The sequence below is a fragment of the Poecilia reticulata genome, chromosome 17 (genome assembly GCF_904066995.2).
Source record: "Poecilia reticulata chromosome 17, P_reticulata-male-v2, whole genome shotgun sequence".
Taxonomy (NCBI): Eukaryota; Metazoa; Chordata; class Actinopteri; order Cyprinodontiformes; family Poeciliidae; genus Poecilia; species Poecilia reticulata.
In genome coordinates, this window is record NC_088846.1 from 10224083 (window position 1) to 10244115 (window position 20033).

The 20033-nt window shown below is 37.4% G+C and overlaps 1 protein-coding gene across 5 annotated transcripts in view; it reads right to left on the bottom strand.

Moving 5' to 3' along the window:
- Nucleotides 1-20033, bottom strand: part of astn1 (astrotactin 1) — a 357456-nt gene that overhangs the window by 211971 nt on the left and 125452 nt on the right. For all 5 annotated transcript variants that reach the window (XM_081598137.1, XM_081598141.1, XM_081598140.1 and 2 more), the window contains one exon: nt 16969-17119. In XM_081598137.1, coding sequence (XP_081454263.1) covers nt 16969-17119 — 151 coding nt within the window. The remainder of the gene's footprint in view (nt 1-16968; nt 17120-20033) is intronic.

Sequence of the window (20033 nt, forward strand, 5' to 3'; positions counted from 1 at the left end):
TATCTACTAATGCAATGCAAACCTGGCCAAGGGAAAGCCTTTGACTCAAGCTTGCACCAGACACCTGGAGTCGGATCACATAAACGCCACAAACAAACTGCTCCAGAATTCATTTGGAACTGCACCGAGACCACCTCCTCTAAACGTTCTCTGTACAGTTGATTTGGTCTGCACTCTTCTGTAAAAACTGTGTTCACATGAACTGCACGGAGGAGAGACACCAACCAGAGCTGGTTATACTGGTTATACTGAACACCCTTTGTCTCACTGTTGGAGTCTATCATTGCTCCTGCCTGGCTCCCTGCGTGTTTCCCTCAGGTGCTGCCAGTCCCTCAATTTCTTCATTAAATTCTATTTTCATCATGTGGTTGTCCTGTTTGCATTTGGGTCCACGTCCACAAACTACAAAGACAACAGCAAATGTTGAGCTTGTTCCCAGCGCACGCTGGATTGCCGTTTGCCACAGATCTCATTTGTGGGGTTCGTGGACAGGATGTCAAGGCATAGTTGTGAAAACAAGGGCATAGTTTTGGAAAATCCAGGTCTAGCCTGTGTCTTTTTCAGATTATGCCATTGCATAGAGATCTTCACAAAACAACAACCATTGACATGTAGTGGAGCAGTTTGCACCTTAGCGGGAAGCAGTCAGAATAAGAGTCGGGTCAATTTTTCCAATTTGCAACTGGAAAAAGACTGCTCCCTCTAGGCTGGGAGTCAGCGTCTGTCTCAGGTAGAGCAGTTAAAGTGTCTCTGGGTTCTTGTTCGCGAGTGATGGTATATTCGAGCAAAGGCCTTGTCTGCAGTAATGCAGCATTGCTCCAGTCTTTCACAGCGAAGATAGAGTTGAGCCAACAAGCAAAGCTCTCAGATTACAGGTCTGTCTGCACTCTGACTCCCCCTCTCACATGGTGGTGATCATTAAAAAAAACTGAGATTAACTTTGGAGCTACATGGTCAAGTCCTATAGGGATCTAGAGGCAATGTTATTGATTCATCAATTAACCAAATTAGTCATGGATGGATTGGGAATGTTGTTGGTAAGAAAAGTTGGTGCAGAAATGTGAAATTATAGAAGCTTAGATTTAAAAAAATGCATGCTTCAATATATGCCTGGATTACAATTTTCTTTACAAGTCGATTATTTTTTAAAATAAATGTGAAGAAAGATTTTTATACTGTAAACTTAAGTCTCTTGTGACGACAAATGACCAATTAATGTATCCATTATACTGTCCTCTCACTGACTTTGATTGGAAAAAATATGAAATATTAGGTTTATGATGCTGAATTGTTTTACATAATTGACATTTTCCTGTATTGAGGGAAAAAAAAGAAGATTTTAAAGTTAAAATAGCATATTTCTGCTCGTCTAAAAAAGCACTCTTGAATATTTGAATAGTTGGCGTACAAGGGGAAATGATCACTGAGGCATATTGGAGTATTAAGGTCCAGCATGCTTGAAGGGTTTTTAATTAATCAAAACAAGTACGTCACAAAAAAAACTTAAACTGGTTAAATAGTTTTACAAAAAGCTTGCAACTTTTTAAATTGTTGTCGCTTTCCTGGTCTTCATTTTATTTCAGAAAACGCCTGAACAGCATGAAACTTTCTAAATTGCAACAAAAACGTGGATCTCTATTATGTTGATTATTTCAACATGGATATAAAGTGTTAAAATTAACATCAAATCTGAATCTATGATTGGAAAAATCATTTTATAAAAACTATAACAACTATTTTATAAAATGACACCATTCTAAAACTGTACAATGGTACCATTAACCTATCCATTTTCATCTTCCTCACCTAATGAAGACAACATAGGAAACTGGACACCAATGGGGAAAATATCCACTGCTTACAAAAATAAACAAACCTAAAGATGCACCAACTCAAACCACATTTAGAGGTTCATCTGAAACAAACAGCAGAAAACGTAGGAAAATTAAAACACACCAGAGCTTCAAAAGGACGTGTTCACAGTGTAATCATTAAAATGGCCATTAAAAAATAAATAAAAAATTAGCTAAACTGCCAACCAGTTTAAAAATATATGGAGCGGCTGGCATTTGTAACAATCAATCCTGAAGCAGCACTGCTAGGAATACTGATGTTATAGTGAGAAAAACCTGTGGTCATTTTGTACATTTTTGTTCTGTATTTTAGTTCTTGCAATTTATGTTGAGTTTAGAGTTTTTGTCTATAGTTTATTTCACTTTGTGAACCTTAGTTCCTTTTTTATTTTGGTAGTCTGGTTGTAGTTCCTGTTTCTTTGATATTCTTGTTTCATTATCGCATTTCATTTTTGTTCTTTTGTGTCATTCTCTTGCTTGGATACGTTATGTTTCGTGCTTTCTCGTTTCTTTGTTAGTTTTTGTTTACCCTTTGGCTATCCCAGTCCAGAGATTAGTTTAATTACTCTCACCCTTTTCTTGTCCCAACGAGCTCTCTCCCATGTATACAGTATATTCCTCCCTGGCTCGTTCCATCATTGCAAAATGTTACTTTTATGTCGAGAAGTTTATGGAAATGTGCGCTAGATTTTTTTCTCCTTTTTTGACTATTCCATGGGTAAAACATAATTTAAAGTTTTTAAGCTGTTGCTTTGAATCTTTTGTTTAAGGTCTGCAATTGTGCGATTTGGTAGATTTTGAAACATGCTACTGCATTCCTCCTGGAAATGTTACAGTGAAATTTTATAGTTAATAAACTAAAGAAGAAACTTAAAGGTATGCTGACTGATGTATCCAATTAAGAACCGATAGATTTTTTTTTTCATAACCTTTAAAGATGTATCTGGCCGAGTGGGGAAATGTGCTCTGCTCTTTAATGCTCTTTTTTTTTCCACAGAGAAACTTATCTCAAGAATATATATACTGTGAGATTAGATGATGTGCTTTGTCAAAGGTCATCTTAGAGAGCTGCGTTTGTAAGTCCACTCTTCTGAGGAAGGGTAAGCAAGTCAAAGAGATGGATGGCAAATTTAAGTTTAGTTTTGCCATTTTTGTTCACACTCCCTTATCCTAGATGCTTTTGTGCACCTGACTTTCACAGCTCAGATTCCACAAACCTAAAGCGAAAACCTTTCGTTATTACTAGCTGAATTGGCACTATAGGTTCTTTTACAAAAGTTTAAAAGTAAGCCAGGCATGGAACTAAACAAAAAGCTATTTTTCAGAAAGCAACTTCTGAATTTCCATTTTTAAAGTCTGCTGCACTAATGAGAAGGTGTTATTTTGGAGTCTGTTTATGAGGGACCAGACTTTTAGACAGAATTATCCGGGGTCACAAACCTGAAAACAACCGGAGATCGCACCTCGCTATTAAAGATCTTGCAGCGCTGTTGTGTCCTGAAAACCAAGAAAAGCAGTCTCACAGCTGGCTGTGCCTAATTGAGGCAACAACCGCAGAAGTGCAGATTCTGATAATGAGACTGACTTAATTGCCACGGTGTCTAGTGTGGTGCCAATTCTACAATATTATGCTCCACTAAATGATTGATCAAATATGTTTCCTACTTCCTATCAGAGGAGGAATCGTCAGCCTCGTTAAATTTCAAGTAAAAACAGCATGTTTAATTGATCATCATCCTTTTTGAACCACATATTCTCTTCAATTCTATTTTATAACTTTAAAATACAACACTAATATAATAATCCCTCTCAAACACTTGGGAGCAGCATTGAGATTACATAGTATTGAAAATTAGTTTAAGACAAGCAAGTTTTTATGGGTAAAACACTACATAGATACATAGATAATTTACATTAATGACAGAATGTAAAAAAATTAAAAAAATCTAATTCAAGCCAACAGGAAGAAAAGTACAAGATCAACCTTCTATGTTTAAACACACAACATCCAGGAAAATCCTGTGACCCGAGGAGAGAAAACATCAGTAGTGGCAATCTAATGTGCTCCTCTGCTCTACTTTAGAGCTGAGCTCTAGTTGTACATTTGCCAAGTATTGACTCCCCTCAACAATGCTTAGTATCCCAAAGTGTGATCCCAGTCAAGATTGGTTTCTGCTGCCGAAGGGGTGGTTCAGCAACACAAAATGAAACGGCAGAGTGCTTCAGCCAGCTGCACCAAGTCTGGTGCAGTTCAGAATCATTGAAAAGGACGGTGCTGTTCAGAGAGGCATAATGTGCATCTTGTCACCGTTTAGTTCTGTGAAATGTTAAATGTTGTGTAAATTTTGAACTCGAATCAGGCAAGGTTACTGTGGGAGTCTTGCTGATGGCCCAGAGCAACAAAAACAAAAAAGGCAGCCAGCCAATGGTGTTTCTTGTTATGGGTTATAGTGAAAAAAAAAAAAAAAAAAACCGAAAAAAAAGCCCAAAACTTTTCCTACAAGTGGATTAACCTCACTTATAAAAAGAAAAAAAAAAGTTTTTTGTGAAGTGAAGACCTTTGCGGTGGTTGTTCTTGTTTGTATAATTGTGACAAACATAAGGTTGTCATTTTTATTAAAGTGTTTTGTTCCATCAAAAGTGAATTTTAGAAAAGAGCACATATTTTTTTTAGAATGCCACAGACGCTCTCCTGGCTGGAAGTAAGTGGATTAGTCAAAGTAACTAAACAATACTGCAAAAGAGGTAAAATGAGAGTTTCCATCATTAGAGGAACAGTTTTATCTGAAGGATCTGACCCCAAAGTGTCCAGCTTGGTCAGGCTAACGTCGATTCTCATTTTCACAGCTGTGACAAAAATCATATCGCTTTGTTGTCAAATGTCGTCACAACCGCCTGGAGAACGTTTCACCCCGTTCTGCACGCAAAACTATTGTGCGATTGGTCGCAATTTTTTAGTCATGTTTGTTAATGTGAAAAAGTGCTTAGACAGCAACGTCGCCTCCCACATCTGTTGGACCAAAACGCTGATGCGGTGCGGCGATGCACATAAAGAATAAAATGAGATTTTACAGCTCGTCAATTATTATTTCCTCCTCCAAACTTGCGTATTCATAATTGTCATCACTCTCTGTCTCTCCTCTTACTGTTGTAAACCACACATATGACCAAACACCATGACGTATGCCGCAGCGGGAGGGGTTTCACAAGAGCTCGGCACAGTGCGTCTTGTTGGCCCTGAAGCGTGTGTGTGTGTGTGTGCAAAAACAAACATCCTGCAACAGTGTGACCACAAGTCGACTGTTTGACTTCGGGCTGAACATACTTGGCCCTTAAGAGCCCCTAAAGACTGGATTGAAACAGTGGCACAATGTTAACAGGAAACAAAAACAGAGCTGGTGTTTGCAGTGTCTTTTTGAGATTGTCTGGGGTGCAGCGAGCTCTTTGTTATGCATGAGATCTGGTTTCCTCAATCATGTGTTAAAGCTGTTATATACAGAGGGTAAAATCACATATATAGACACATAAATAATACAAATGGATGAAGGTCATACAAACACACATTACTTTTGCAGTAATGTAGCCTACCCGCTTCGAAGCTGGACTCAGTCTTAATTTATTAGGTGACAAAATAAAGGATTAGATGAATTACATTGGTTAAAATTAAAATAACCTAGGGATTAGTAGAACTGAATTAGGTTGTGTGTAGCTGGATGTTAGTCTTTAATCGTTTTGTTTGATTTCCAGTGAAGTTGAGTGTGTCATATAAAGGTGGTGGAGGACAAAACCAAATGCAGGTAGGCTGACAGCAGTAATCCAAGCTACAATTATTAAAATGGAAATATAAGATATATAAATTCATCACACCAAAATCATATCAATTAGACAAAGAAGAAGAAATAACCTTCATTTCTTCACAGATGGGATAATGAGGTGCAACAGCAACATTAAATGTGGAAATGTTATCAAAAATTAGTAAAAACAGTGCAAATGACCGTGGAAATGTCAGCAGGGATGTAAACATTGATTTTGTTGGGAGCAGTGATGGTTATAGAGTCTGACAGCTGCTGGGAGGAAGTATCTGCAATAACGCTCCTTTGGGCATTCAGGATGCAGCAGTCTGTCACTGAAGGAGCTCTACTGTTCAGTAACAACTTCACATACGGCGTAGGACACATTGTCCATTACTGATGTCATTTTAGTCAGAGTCCTTCTGTCTACCACTACCTGCACAATTACAGAAAGAAGATAGATGTTGGGAGCTGGAAACTAAGAGAGATGAGAAGCATTATTTGTGAGATAATGTATTACATTAAAAAATCTTAGAGTGGCCTAGTCATTTCTGTCATCTCGTATGTATTCTCTCTGGTATCGTCTTGTCAGATGCTCAAAATGCATCACGTCTATGCTGCTGCGGTATGCTAATAAACCTAGCAATGTGCTTAAGCACTGTGTGTTTATAGTCATTTAATTTCAAGTATTTCTATACATTTACTTGAACTACTTTTCAAAAACTTTTATAATCCAGGTAATTTGTCACTGAAGCAGATGCTCTGTCTTATCAGTGGTTTGAAACAACACTTTGGACAACAGTGGCAGTCTCTCAATGCTGAAGACTGACCAATGTCTTCGGTCAAACTCCCCTAACATATGCAATGCGCGAGCATGCACACCCACACACACTACAGCAGGATGCTTTCCTCACAAATAGAAATAAGTAAAAAGTTAATCTCTGCATATATACGTTTTAAGAATATGTACCCTAAAAATATTCTGATAATTGTGATTTGCACAGTAGTTTGTTTTGTAAAAATCAAGTGGCAAAAACCATCTATGTTTAAACCATCTATGTTGTATTTGCATGCAAGATACAAATACAGATGCAATTTATATCCTACAAATAGCATCCGTTGGAAATAAATCGTCTCAATATTTTTTGACAAAGTTATGCAACTTTAGTTTTGCCATCAAGAGTCATTCCAAGGCAACAGGTTGGTTGCATAAGATAGTTTTACTCAATAACAAAATACAATTTTATTTGACATAAATGAGCTCCTGTTAGTTTTCTGCACCATTAGCCTGCCTGGATTCTGCCGGCTCTGATACCAGAACTACCAGTAAACACTAACTACTTGAGAGAGGATGAAATAAAAGGCCCTACAGACCTGATATTGGCAGAATGTTCACATAAATTGTAAGCTGAGCCACAAATGGTCTCCTAACTGTAGCAGCATCCAAGTTAAATCTAGAGTAGCACAGAGAGACTTGTCTTAAAAGCAGAGTTTAAAAAGCACCTCCCTGTCTCAAAATCTGTTTATACATCTGGCTGCACAGTTAAGGTCAGACATTCCAAAGAAGTAAAACTGTGTGGGTTTTCTATTTCTTCTGCAGACTAGAAAAATGAATCGAGGGAACTGAAATGCAGATCTATGAAGAAAACAAGTTCACTTTGAGCCTCTCAATGCTAACTCTGCAATTTAATTTATTATAATCTGGAACACACAAATCTCACTGAGGGATTACATACAAGGATGGGAATCCTATTATCTTGTGTAAATGAGGCATAAAAAGATAACCCCTCCCTGTAGCTTTTGTTTGTACCTTTTCCCTCTGTGGGCAAATCATTTTGGCACTATTCACATGAAAAAAGGGGATCATAGATCTGTGACTGTTTGAACTGACTTTGCATGTGAGGAGGGCCAGTTACTGATGCTTGAGATGGCTCTGCAGTAAAAGAGGAGGGGGGGCAGGGGGGATGCTTTATGCTCTCAGGATTAAGCAACCATCTGTGAGAAAACAATGATTTTGATTGGACAAGTTATTCTGCTTTCATGGCTGTTTAAATCAGTCTGTAGCATAGCGTTCAAACGTGATTACTTCCAACAGCTCAAATATCACTGTCCAATCCATCTTCCATGAACAGGAAAAGAATAGCATAACTGCAAAGCTACTAAGAGACGACCGTTCCCCTAACATGACACGCCAAGTGGGTAGAGCAGTAATCAGAGAAGCAGCTAGACTTCGGAAAGTCCTGGTTAGAGCAAAACTTATTCTCAGTCTTTTGTGGAGCATCATATTTTGTTCATAACCCAAACACTATTCATTGTGTTCCTTCAAACTACATTGCCATACAATGAACATAAAACACAGAGATAGCAATAAAACATGCTATTGCTAGCAATGATGTGGGTCTGCATGTCATGTTAAACACAGGCTCTTGCACACAAACTTTACTCAAGGATCTTGGATGGTGTAACTCACATCCTCCATCTTGGTGGCAATCTGTTCTGTCAACATCATCCTTGTTTTCCACCATTTTGCAGGGGAGACAAGTGACAAGACGAAACTAATTAATCTCACAATCATCCCATGATTATTACACTCTCACTTCCACAAGCGTCACACGCTGCTTCTCCCCAGGAGTGCAATACATCAGGGAGACGGAGCAGGGCTGCCGGTCCGCTCTCACTGCCGCCATCCGCCGAATTTCTCGCAAGAGAAGATATTAAAACGCAGACAGGACAGCTACCGGCGGCACCGAATCAGACAAGGTGTTAATTGATTAGGGTGGAATCGCATTGCTGGGGCGCAGCCAGTTTACCGCCTTGATTAGACAGATGAGAAGCTCATTTATAAGCTCAACAGTCACAGGATAATTAGTAAAAACCCACGCTAATGTATGCAACGGAGGCTGAAAGTGTGCTCAATGTGGTATTGGACAGGAGTGGGAAGTGTGGCTGTGGGTGAAGAGCAACGGTTTTGCTCGCTTGGTGTTGTGTAAGTAAATGAGAAAATAATGATGCATCTTGCTCAAAGACAACACCAATAAATCCTCAAACTATGATAAGGACAGGGACTTAATCTGCCAAAAGATATTCAGATGCTATAGACACATCTCCAACTCTGGTTCATATAAGTGACTGCTGAAAAATCTTCTTTCAGACGTTACCTGATCCCTCCATCTCGTCCGTGATGTACATTTGTTTATATTCAAGGCCAGCTTTGCATAAACAACGGAGCGAGGGGGACTTTCTGCTGTGTCTTCTGTTCAATCTGTTCTTGCAATCTCAGTGTAATTAGCATTTGATTTACAGCAACGGCAGGCCAGGAGCCCACTTCCAGACAGCTTTAGCAAATGAAGGCAAACTCAGAGGAATGTGGCTGAAATCGATGAGCCTTAAACGGGGTAACGAGTATGTGCTACATAAAATATACAAAAGAATCTAAACAGAGAAACATTTTACTATTACCATAATTCAGTGAACAAATACTGCCGTGTGGAAATGGTGATGTAGAGTAAATGTGCATTGCAGCATAGGGGAAAGTGGAGCTCAGACAACCTCGGCGATGATTGACCTTCTAAAGAGTCGTGAATAATGTGGTTTTGGTTTGAGGTTGTTAATAGAAAAGAAAAATTGCACAACCTCTGTTCTGCTTATGCTGCTGTCACACAGGGTCTGATCATGCCCAGCATGCGAGACCATATAAAAACATGTTTTACTTGTATAAATGCAGTTAGTAAAACCAGCCTATGAAGCTTGTGTGTTGTTCCATTTTGTGTCGCGTGTGTTTATCGGGATGAGTGTACAATTAACAGTGTTTCGGGCATGTTTGAGGTTTGTAAGGACCGAAATGCAGAGACAAACCACAATTTAACGGATGGCTTAAATAAAATAATAAGAACTGCAGAGAGATCAGGTGGTGAACGGAAAAATCCAGCAATGAATAATGAAAAACCGGGAGCTGAAATACTGAAGGACAAAAGAACCAGATGAACTAATCAGAGGAAATGTACATCTGTGGCAGGGAGAAAGCAAGGAAACGGATAAAACCTGTTAATCGAACTCTAGTTTGTTTGTCCTACGACCGCTAAAATCTGACCCTACTCCATTTTTGTTTACAATTTGTGAAGAATGAAGTGCTTCAAAGCGTTTGGACTGCACTGGTTTAACTCAGTGCAGTGAGAATGCACATCACACCAGCTGAAAATGTAACAAACATTGCAATTTTGGTCCCCAATCAAGCCAAGTCTACTGGACTATCAGGTGCGAAAACGCCATTACAGAGAAGATTAATCAACACAGAGGGAGCTGAAGTAAGCCTCAAATAATCTTCAAGCCAAAAAAAGAAAATGTCTGAGAATAATGAAAAATAGATTTAAATGTACAGAAACAACATAGCAAATAAGCTAAGAATCAAAACACAAAGGAATAAACTTATTTGGTGACACCTTTCCAACACTAATGAGCACAGGTGAATTGAGTGAATTTTGCAAGCGGCATAGAATATAAATAAAACAAGGAAATTATCAAATCACAAACATTTAAAGTATGCCCTTGTATTGTGAGAGTTCTACTGTATCAGCTAAGTTACTGTATTTCTTTTGTGACATTATTTTAATTTTTTTACACCTCAGGACTGCCTGGCTGCTGGGAACACAAATTAAATGCTCTATGCCCGTTCTATGAGAGCCCCCAAAGTAACTCCCTCAAGAGCCCCAAATTATTTTTTGATTAATTAAGCAGTTGACTTACAGAAAAAAGGTCTTTAACCTTCATATTGTATGTGTGCACAAGCATGAGGATGTTGGTGTGTGCGCGTGACGCAAGCGCTGCTAATTTGTAACTAAATTTGGCATCCAAGAGCAGCAAGGGGTAGCCTTGGCTCCCAGAGGCGGCAGCAGCCTCTCCAAACAGACACCAGCCATCCCCACATATGCCTGACACAGCAGCAACAAACATCAGGAGGCCAAAGAGGCATAAGGAGAGAAGCAGGGCACCAAACCTCCTTACCCAATCCTGCTACCATGTCTCCTAGTGCAGGTCAAGCCTGCAAATCGGTAACCCCAAAACCACCTCCCCAGCAGCAGCACAACCCCGCCCCAAAGAGGAGGAATCCACCAAACAGCTCTCTATTCCCTAGGTGGGCATCACCAGTCCACAACACTCAACGTTATTCCACCTGACTGGACACCCCTCAAAGCTGCGTGGCCCACTTCTAGGCAGGAATGACATTAACCAATTCCCCAAACCCTCCTCACCCTGCTCCCCAAAATAAAAGGTATTACCAGGATAGATTTAAATCTGGTGTGAAAGTAGATTGTACTGTCAAGTTACTGTTTTACCAGAAAAAGTATAACCTTAAACTCCATTCCATGAATTATGTTGTTTGACACAAGAATTGTGTTGTTTGACACAAGTTTAGCCATTGGATTGTCACTAATCTGTGTTTTCCTTTAAAGACCTGAATAACTGAGCAGTTTATATAAGGCCACAGGGCTCACAGCTTAAGCTGTGTTTTTCCTTTCCACTAACTTTCCACTGAAGCCGTTTCGTTAATCTTATTATTATTTTGAATTAGTTGGACTTGGGAGTTCCCAGGATTTGTGACTGGCAAAGATACGACCAGGATCAAGTTTCTCTAGGAGCGTTTTGAGTTATTTAGTGAGTCAGAAAGTGTGGATTACAAACTTTCTGCTGATGTCAACACGTAAAAATAATTTAAAAGAACTTTTGAAGAAAATATGGGCATTGGAATGTTGGCACTCTGCAAACAAGATCAACGAGGAAACAGTCCTCAAAGATGCCAAATTCTCCAAACTTGATCAGCTACCTGGGGGTGTTGTTACCAAAGACTGGTAATTTACATTGTATAGCAATAACTTCACCCACTGACTCTATGACTGGGAAGGCGTGCAGACAAAAGTCAGCTTTTGTCTGGCTTACCTAGAAAAAAAAGAAAAAAAAATCTATATTTTTAGAGGGTTTTAGTTTTTGTTCAATTTTTCAATACACCTGGAGCTTCTGTCTTGTGAGCCGGTGTCCTGGAGTTGTCTATGAACTCTGAATTCTAGTAGAATTATGCCGTTCCTAAATAAACGCTGGACGGAAAATGTTTCTCTGCTGGCCGAGGAATGTTTAGAAACTCCCCCAGAAAGGCTGGTTATACATCTTCATAAAACATAAGTCCTTTCTTATATTGTACTTATTCGCTGATTGCAATAACTTTTAATATGTGTGCAGGGCATTACACGCGAGCAAAGTTGTATAACAAACTTTAGGGTAAAGAGCCGTTCAGAATAATCTGTGTGTAAATGTTACATCACTGCCTGATCCAGGATAAGTGGAAGATAAGACTCTTGTTCCTTGTTGTACCATTAGATGTCCGTCCTGTATGTTAAAAATGTCTACATATTGCACATAGAGTGCCTTTTTATGCAACATGATTTGAATTGTGCCTTGTTCCTGCTTTTGGCATGGTGCGTCACATTTATGTTGTCAGTCTTGGTTAATTAGTTTAGTTTATTTAGTTGAGGGAAGAGGCTTAAATTCAGCAACAACAGAATGACTGGCTTGAGTTTGTCTCGTTATTTTTCATTGCTTTTGCTGTTAAAAAAAATCCAGAAAAATGTTTAATAATTAAAGCTACTTTGTATTTATATAGATTCACATTCAAATATTAAAACATATCTTTCAGATGGAAGGTAATAAATGATGTGTACAGGAAATAGATAATTTATATTCTACAACAGTTTTCTTTTCATTCCCAAGCAATAATGCCTTGAGCTTTAAAGAGATGCAGAAATATATATATATATATATATATATATATATATATATATATAAAAGCCACAAAAATGTCTGTTTACATCTGGTTGAACATACAAGCCAGCCTCTTTCTCAAGAGATCTTGGCTTGAGTGTAAATGTTGAATTATTGTCCAAGTCTAACTTCTGAATCAGTCAGGCTTCTAGTTGAGTTCAGCAAACACTCAGAATGATTTTCAGGTGAAAACTGAGACATCGGGAATAAGCACACAGACTCCCTATTGTTATTTTTTGCAAAGGTTTCAGATGCATTACAGATCCAAATGCAGACATATTACAGGACAGTAAATAATTAACAGGATATACAAAAGAAAAGCTTCTTGACACCTCAAAGCGTTGGAAAGAAATCTTTTCACCACTTTTCTTTGGATCCTTGTGAGACTAATTTCAGAGGAAAGAAAATTGATTTTTTTTTTTCTTCCCCCTGATGCTTTTGGCAGGGATTTGCAACACGCTGCAACATAAAGACGCCGTCTCTTAGATAGACGGATGGCAAATGTGAAATGTTTTTTAAAGTCACCCTGTAATTATGCATTAAGAAATAATGTCACAACAAAAATGTGAGGACTGTTTTATGCTTCCTCACAGCAGAGAAAAGCATGAAAAAGTGTCTCAACCAGGCAAAACAGATTCAAGTGCCTGCAAGACTTCAAAGGCTTGGCTAAAAATATCCTCTCAGTCATCTCCTTGTGTAAGATGGAAATTGGATGGATATTGAACTGCCGACATTTAAGTTCAGTGGCTCTGCACTATACAGGATTTCTTTGACCATATCTCTCTAATGCATTTAAACCTAAGTCAACCTCCAAATATGTTTGCAGCTGGACTAAGACAGAGGCAGGCAAATTCTTGCCACCCCTGGTGAATGTGTGCATAGCACTTTCATTGTTGTAAAATAATTCATGCTTTAAAAAAAAGGTATAAATTCCAACACTATGACACCAAGAAAAACCTTTTTACAAAAATGCACATGGCACCACCAACTCTTTGTTAGAGATATATTTGACTTAAGGATTTTTATTTTATAGACTTCTCAATCAAACAATGAAGACATGAAGGCCGGTTTCGATCAGCCAGTGGTCACTAAGATGAATGAGGAAGATCAATAAAAATGTAGGGGGCATAGTAAGAATGATTAGATTAATTTATGAAGATACACAGTAAATATTAATCTGATAAAATTAGTGAAATTTGTTTTTTTATTGTATTTTATTCCATTCAGAATTGCTGTTAAACTGCCCTTTCATGAGTGTTAAAGTTCTAAAGTAAATTTGACACTAAATACAGATTATCACTGGTTATTAGTAGATTAAATTAACAACCCAGGCTAAGTATATCTGGAAAGCATATATATAAAGACGCTGTGTATTGTTTAGCCATTAACAGCTATGGTGTCGATTTCTCCCTTTTCTGGATTGCAACAGGCTCTTCCTAAGTGAAAATGTACATATAAAAAGGACAAAATCAGTTAAGATATACAATGCATAAATGGATATATTGCTTAACACATAAATAGAAAGAACTTTCAAACACAAAAAGTCTGCCTTCCTGCATAATTTCTAATAGCAGAAATTATGCAGGAGTCAAACTCCTGGCTGACTCTGCAGGAGCCAACCAGGAGATTGACTCTTTCCCATATGAGCAGGTCGTGACTTCTGAAAAGCATCAGGAAATAAAAAAGGTGATTTACTAAGCCATTTTCATTCAGTATAACTGCAGCGGTAAGCTATCAAGAAGCAGAAAAACATATTCCTGTGGGTTGAAAAATATACTATGAAAAATGCTTCTTTAATTCACAGATGAAACAGGTGAACTGCTAAAAGCCAAAATAGGCTTTTGGATCCTTTATCACAAAATGTGTATAGAGCCTAAATTTCCAAAAAGAGTCCACACCTATTCTTGGAAAAAAAAAGAAAAAAAAAAGAAACGTATGCACCTGCAGCAAAAAGGTGACATAATAAAACTCAGAAGTGGATTGTAATATAATGTAATATAATATGGAAAATGTGTCCTTAATTTCATTCCAAGAATTTTGAATCCAATCAGTTGTTATAAGAAGTCTTCAAAAGTAACTACTTTTTTAATGCACTATAAAGAATCAAATATCTTTGACATGGCATCTTTTCTTATTAAAATGTAAATAAAACCAGAAAATTGTTATTCATATCATATGGTTTTATTATCTTTCAAAAATATGCACATCACATTTTTTTGTCAGACACAAACATTTTGATTTGATTAAAATGTGTTTAAATCTCAAGTTTTCTGGAGTATGAATATCTTTTAGTTTAACTAACTGCATGCTGCATGAACAATAAAACAGGAAACTCAGTTCAGTTAATATTTGAAAATCTGAACATCCTCCCAAGTTTCAGCAACAAATAAAGTGGAGTCCTCAAAACAAAAGCAATTAGGGTCCAAGTGTCATTCTGCTACAGTTTTAGAATTGCTATTTGTATGGTAGCAGTTAGAAACATCAGGGGCAGACGCATTTAAATATTTTTGCAGGAGCTAAATTTTGAAAAACCTGAGTTTGACTGGGCTTCATATTCTAAAACTAGATATAGAGACAGATCTGCTCCTGAAATAGCTTCACCCTGAAAACAATCTCGCTCTCTTTCTCTGTTGACGCAGTTTGCTTACATTTAAAAGATTCATTATGCATGCATTTCATGGAAAGCTCACAAAAAAAAAACATGCTAATGTTAATCACAGCCAGTCATTTGCTTGTCATTTTAGAAAACAAAACCGACTTGATTGATGCAGATTTAGTGAGAAAGTTAGCATCTGCATAAAGCTCGAGATCATCTTCGCAGGAGAAGAAAAACAGAAAATACCAACAAGGGTTTTTCTGATGCAGAGCAAAGCAGATGAGAGAAGAAAGTAGAATGTGTCCTGTTTTCTTTGTGAAGACTTAAAATGTGTTTTCATTGTTCAGACGTATTTAGAAAATGTTTATATTTGTAGCACATTTGCATGACCTACATAAGACAATTTTGCAATATGACAGTTTTACTTCAGTGAATGCTTTTCAACCCAAAAATAATCAGATGATGAGATGTATTATCCCACTATAAAAAAAACTGTAGGCGTAAAACCTTAAGTTTGCTCACTTAGTCTAAAAGAAAAAGTGGATTTTTATTTTTTTTACCAATAGCACAACAATCACACCTCAGGGTATGACAAGATCCATTATCTTTTGACCATGATCTTAAGGCAGATTTACAGATATTTTAGTCCTCATTATGATCTCTAAATACCTTATCTTTTCAGTTGCGGTATATTGTCTCTAATGTAAAAAGATACATACTTTTATTATGCATCATCACTTTTTTCCTCTCCATTTCAATTTATGAATATAAAATGTGTCTGTCAGATTAAAAGGTACCACAGTTCTAGAGGAAAATATCTGAAAAGGGAAGTAGAAAAAGAAGTTTTAAAGCTTAAAGAGCTGATCATATACTTTGAAATAGGCTTTTATCTTCTACTCAACTGCCTGCAGTTCACTTACTGTAAATCTATGACTTCAAAATAAAAGTAAGATGATGGATGAGAATGAGATTCATTAACAAATGCACTCAAAAATGTGTTATAGGTGATATCGATATTGTGATATCACTGCAGTAGTGCAGAATTCCTTGGAAACCTGGGTCTGTGCTCTAGTCTTCAAATTACATATCCCCCCATTAAAATTTCTCACCAGCTGCTCCACCATGTTTGAGATGCATCGCGAGTGAGAGAGAGAGACACACAGGATCACGTCAACAGCATCTTCCCAGACCACCTTAAAGCCTCGACTGAAGTGCATCAAAGCACTCGAAAAGAAATTAAATTGTTGCGGGGACGGTGTCTGACAGCTCATCGATAGAAAGTGGGGTGAGGGGTGAGGGATTTAAGGGAAGCAAAACACCAGCAGAAGGCAATAAGATTCTGCAATGACAAGAACGCAAGCAGTAGGGTCCCCCAGCAGATGGAGAAGAAAACAAACCTGGCTGCTACATTTCCTGGTTGCTAAGCACCACCTGGAGGTAATGAATGTGCTGCCGGCCTAAGAGGCACGAGAGACGACAGGGGGAGAGTCAAATAGTCTATTCAGAAACGCTAGAGGATGCCGCTTCACTGTGTGTCCTTGATGTGGGTCACCGCGGCCTGTAGATATGCCCATGAATATTTATGCAAGCAAACAGACTTAAACAATGATGACCAAAACAGGATATTAATGAAAAAAAGGGGGGTAGGGGGGAAGATTTGGTTTTTAACCTTTAGAAAAGTGGTCAGGTAACGTTGGCAAAAGATCAAAACTACCCAAGGTTTGGATCTTGCTGGAGGTTAAGGCAATTTTATCCTCTTGTGCTGCATCAGTCATAAGATGGAGTGTGTAGATTGTATACCACTCTGTAATACTTTGAATTGGATTCTTTTGTCTGGGGAAAGGTTGTTTTTTTTTTTTTTCTGTGGCAGAATCTGCAGTCGCCTAAAGGTAGAGATTAATAAAGAAAGATGACTCACCACACAACCGGTGGAATCGAGCTTTCGGTCAGATATGCAGCGAAAGTTGCGGCTGCAGCCGCCGTTGTCTTTCGAGCAATCTCTGACGGGTCCGAAAGAGTCCAGAAGGACCTCCAAAGAGTCGAACGACGAGCTGATCATCAGCTCCTCTCTGCAGAAAAGACAAGGACGGAGAAAGCGGAGGGAACGTTTGTCAGGTGGGGCATTGTTGTCAGGTACTGAGCCTGCAATCTGCTGCACATGAAGCCTGCATAGATTTGTTTCAAAAGGCAAAATATGTTCGCTTGAGAATTTATTAAAAACTTAAACTAAACTTTGCCACATTTTGTCACAAAACTAGACGTCAGTGACTTATATTGGGATTCAAAATGATAGATCAACCCAAATAAACCAATGCTTTTTATTTTATAGTACAAATTAAAGCACTACACCAGAGCGATAGCCGATCGACGACTACATGAAATGAACTCCCATCATCCATCTGGGAGAAGGAGACTAATGGTGCAAGGGCAATGTTTTTCACCTCATTCAGCCATTTTTATGTCATCAGGTGGGACATTATTACTTTTCTGACTAAGAAGTCTTTTGGAAATAGTTGGCCATAACTGCACATTTTATAATTGGGCTAATACTATTACAAGAATATTTGTTCAAATCTAAAACCTAAAAAATTCAAAAATACAATTGTGTCTCTTTAGCTTTAAGACAAAACATTATCAAGTATATAGTTATTTGCAAAATTTAAGTTGACTTTTGTTTAAGCCTCATATACGTTTTCTGGCCCAATGTATGTTAAGTTGGAGCAAAGGCTAAAATGGATCTTTGGTGAATTTTGCTAACCCCTGATTTTGCTGGAGAGTCATGTTGAAGAAGCTCTGTAGTTGCGCAACACTCCTTCCTTATGATGATTACCTGAACCGTTTTCTGAGGGCTGTTCAAAGCTTGGGATATAGTTTTATAAGCTAATCTGCCATAATTTCCCTCCAACTTTATTCATAAATTGTCTTGTGTGTTTACTTATATCCTCTCATGCCTCTAAAACCATAAGAATATATTTATTCTGTGAATAAATAACACACAGGTTTGATAATAATATTACTCAGGTAACTATATTTTTGCAAAGAAGAAAGTTTTATTTATATGCTGACAATTGGGAGAAAAAAAAACGCTGTAGGATTTCTTCCCTTTCGCACTCAAATTGATGTTATCTTACAAAACCAATTTCTCAATTTTTAATTACCTGTTGCATTGCTGTCATTTATACTGTGGGGACCTGTTGAAAGGAACATCGGCAGATGATGAAACCAACAGCAAATGTGAATACTAAATTACTGAGGAACCCTAATAATAGGCTGGGGACCTCCACAGAGAGTACAACACAATTTACCACGGCAGCCAACATAAATCATGGAGTAGATTAAAAGTTTAAATGATGACGAAGCAATGCAACATTAATTATTTGGTAAAATACCTTCATAATGAATTGGTATGTGATCTGAAGTTAATATTTCTATTCTCAGAGCGTTATCAGTCTGAACAGTGATAACAAAAATCTAAAATCAAAAGTCTGATTAAAGCTTCTTGCCAGACTTTTTTTCTTTGTCACTTCAATTCAACTTACCTTAAAAGTAGATTTCGTAAAAATAGAAAAGCATTACTATAGCTTTTTTTTTTTTTTTTGTCAATCATTAATTCCAGGTTCTGCTTAAGTGCTTTTCTTTATTCGAAAGGTCTGAGTCAGGCTTAGGTGTGACTAGTTAAACAGAAGATGTGGTTAGATAATGACTTGGCATAGGAATTGAGTATTTGTTCACATGAATTTACATCGGTTTGGATAGAATAAATTAAATCAAATGAAAACTGTTTTGTTGTATTTTTTCAGGTTATCTTTGTCTGATATGTAAATCTAAATGTAATCTAAAATATGCAAAAAAAAATCCAGAAAAAAATATGTAGGGGGTAAATATTTTTCACGGTACGTCTCCCCTTGTGTAATTTAGCCACAGAGTTCAAATAATTTAACAATATCTTGCAAAATAAGAATCTGAATATTGAATAGAACAAGAAATAAACCACAAAACAACCATTTCATTAAGTATTATACCAGAGAAAAGTTCTGCTTCAAAAGTCCAAATGTAAATTTTCTTTAAATTATTGATGTTTTCATACTAGGAGATGTTGAAGTTATTTTACAGATGCTGTATTAAAAAAATAGTTTCAAGCTAATACGTCATCAAAAAAGTGTAAAGAACACTACACGCTTTTTTTTTCTTCCGTTTTCCCAAATTGGTTGAACTCCTGTGACACCAGCTAATCAATGGAAAAAAGATCTGCGTTTGTTGTCACTTATCTCTCTGCCAGGAAGCAACAAAGTTACAAATGACAATCAAACGCATGGGAACGTGGCTCAGAAGAACAGTGAATCAGCATGTTTCAAGAAGGTGTTAACAGTGTTTTTCTGAAGCCCCTGAGGGAGAGCTGAGGAGAGCATTCATTAGATCACAGATCAGAAGGAGACGAGCTATTTACACAGCGACTTGTAGAAAGCTGCCAAATGAAAATAGCATGTTAAAAAAAACAACAACAAAAAAAACAGATGAAAGCGTGTAAACACAACGCATCCTCACTGCAATTTCCCAACAGAGAGCTTAAAAATCTTGACATCATAAATATTCACAAAAGGAATGTTTAGAGAATAAAAAAAAGATTTGTAGGTGTGATGAAATATGATAAAAGTGCATATTTATAGACTTTTTAAGCTTCCCACATTGTGAATTTAGTTGAACTGTAAATTGTTTATGTGTTTGATATAAACACACAGCCATACAGAAATGAAATACAAAATTGTGTTATGATATGGTTACATACAGAAAGTCTCCAATATGAGTTTAAGCAAAACAAACAGAGATCATACATAAAAGATCTTGAATCGACAACTATTGATGTACAGGTCCTTCTCAAAAAATGTGCATATTGTGATAAAGTTCATTATTTTCCATAATGTAATGATAAAAATTAAACTGTCATATATTTTAGATTCATTGCTCACCAACTGAAATATTTCA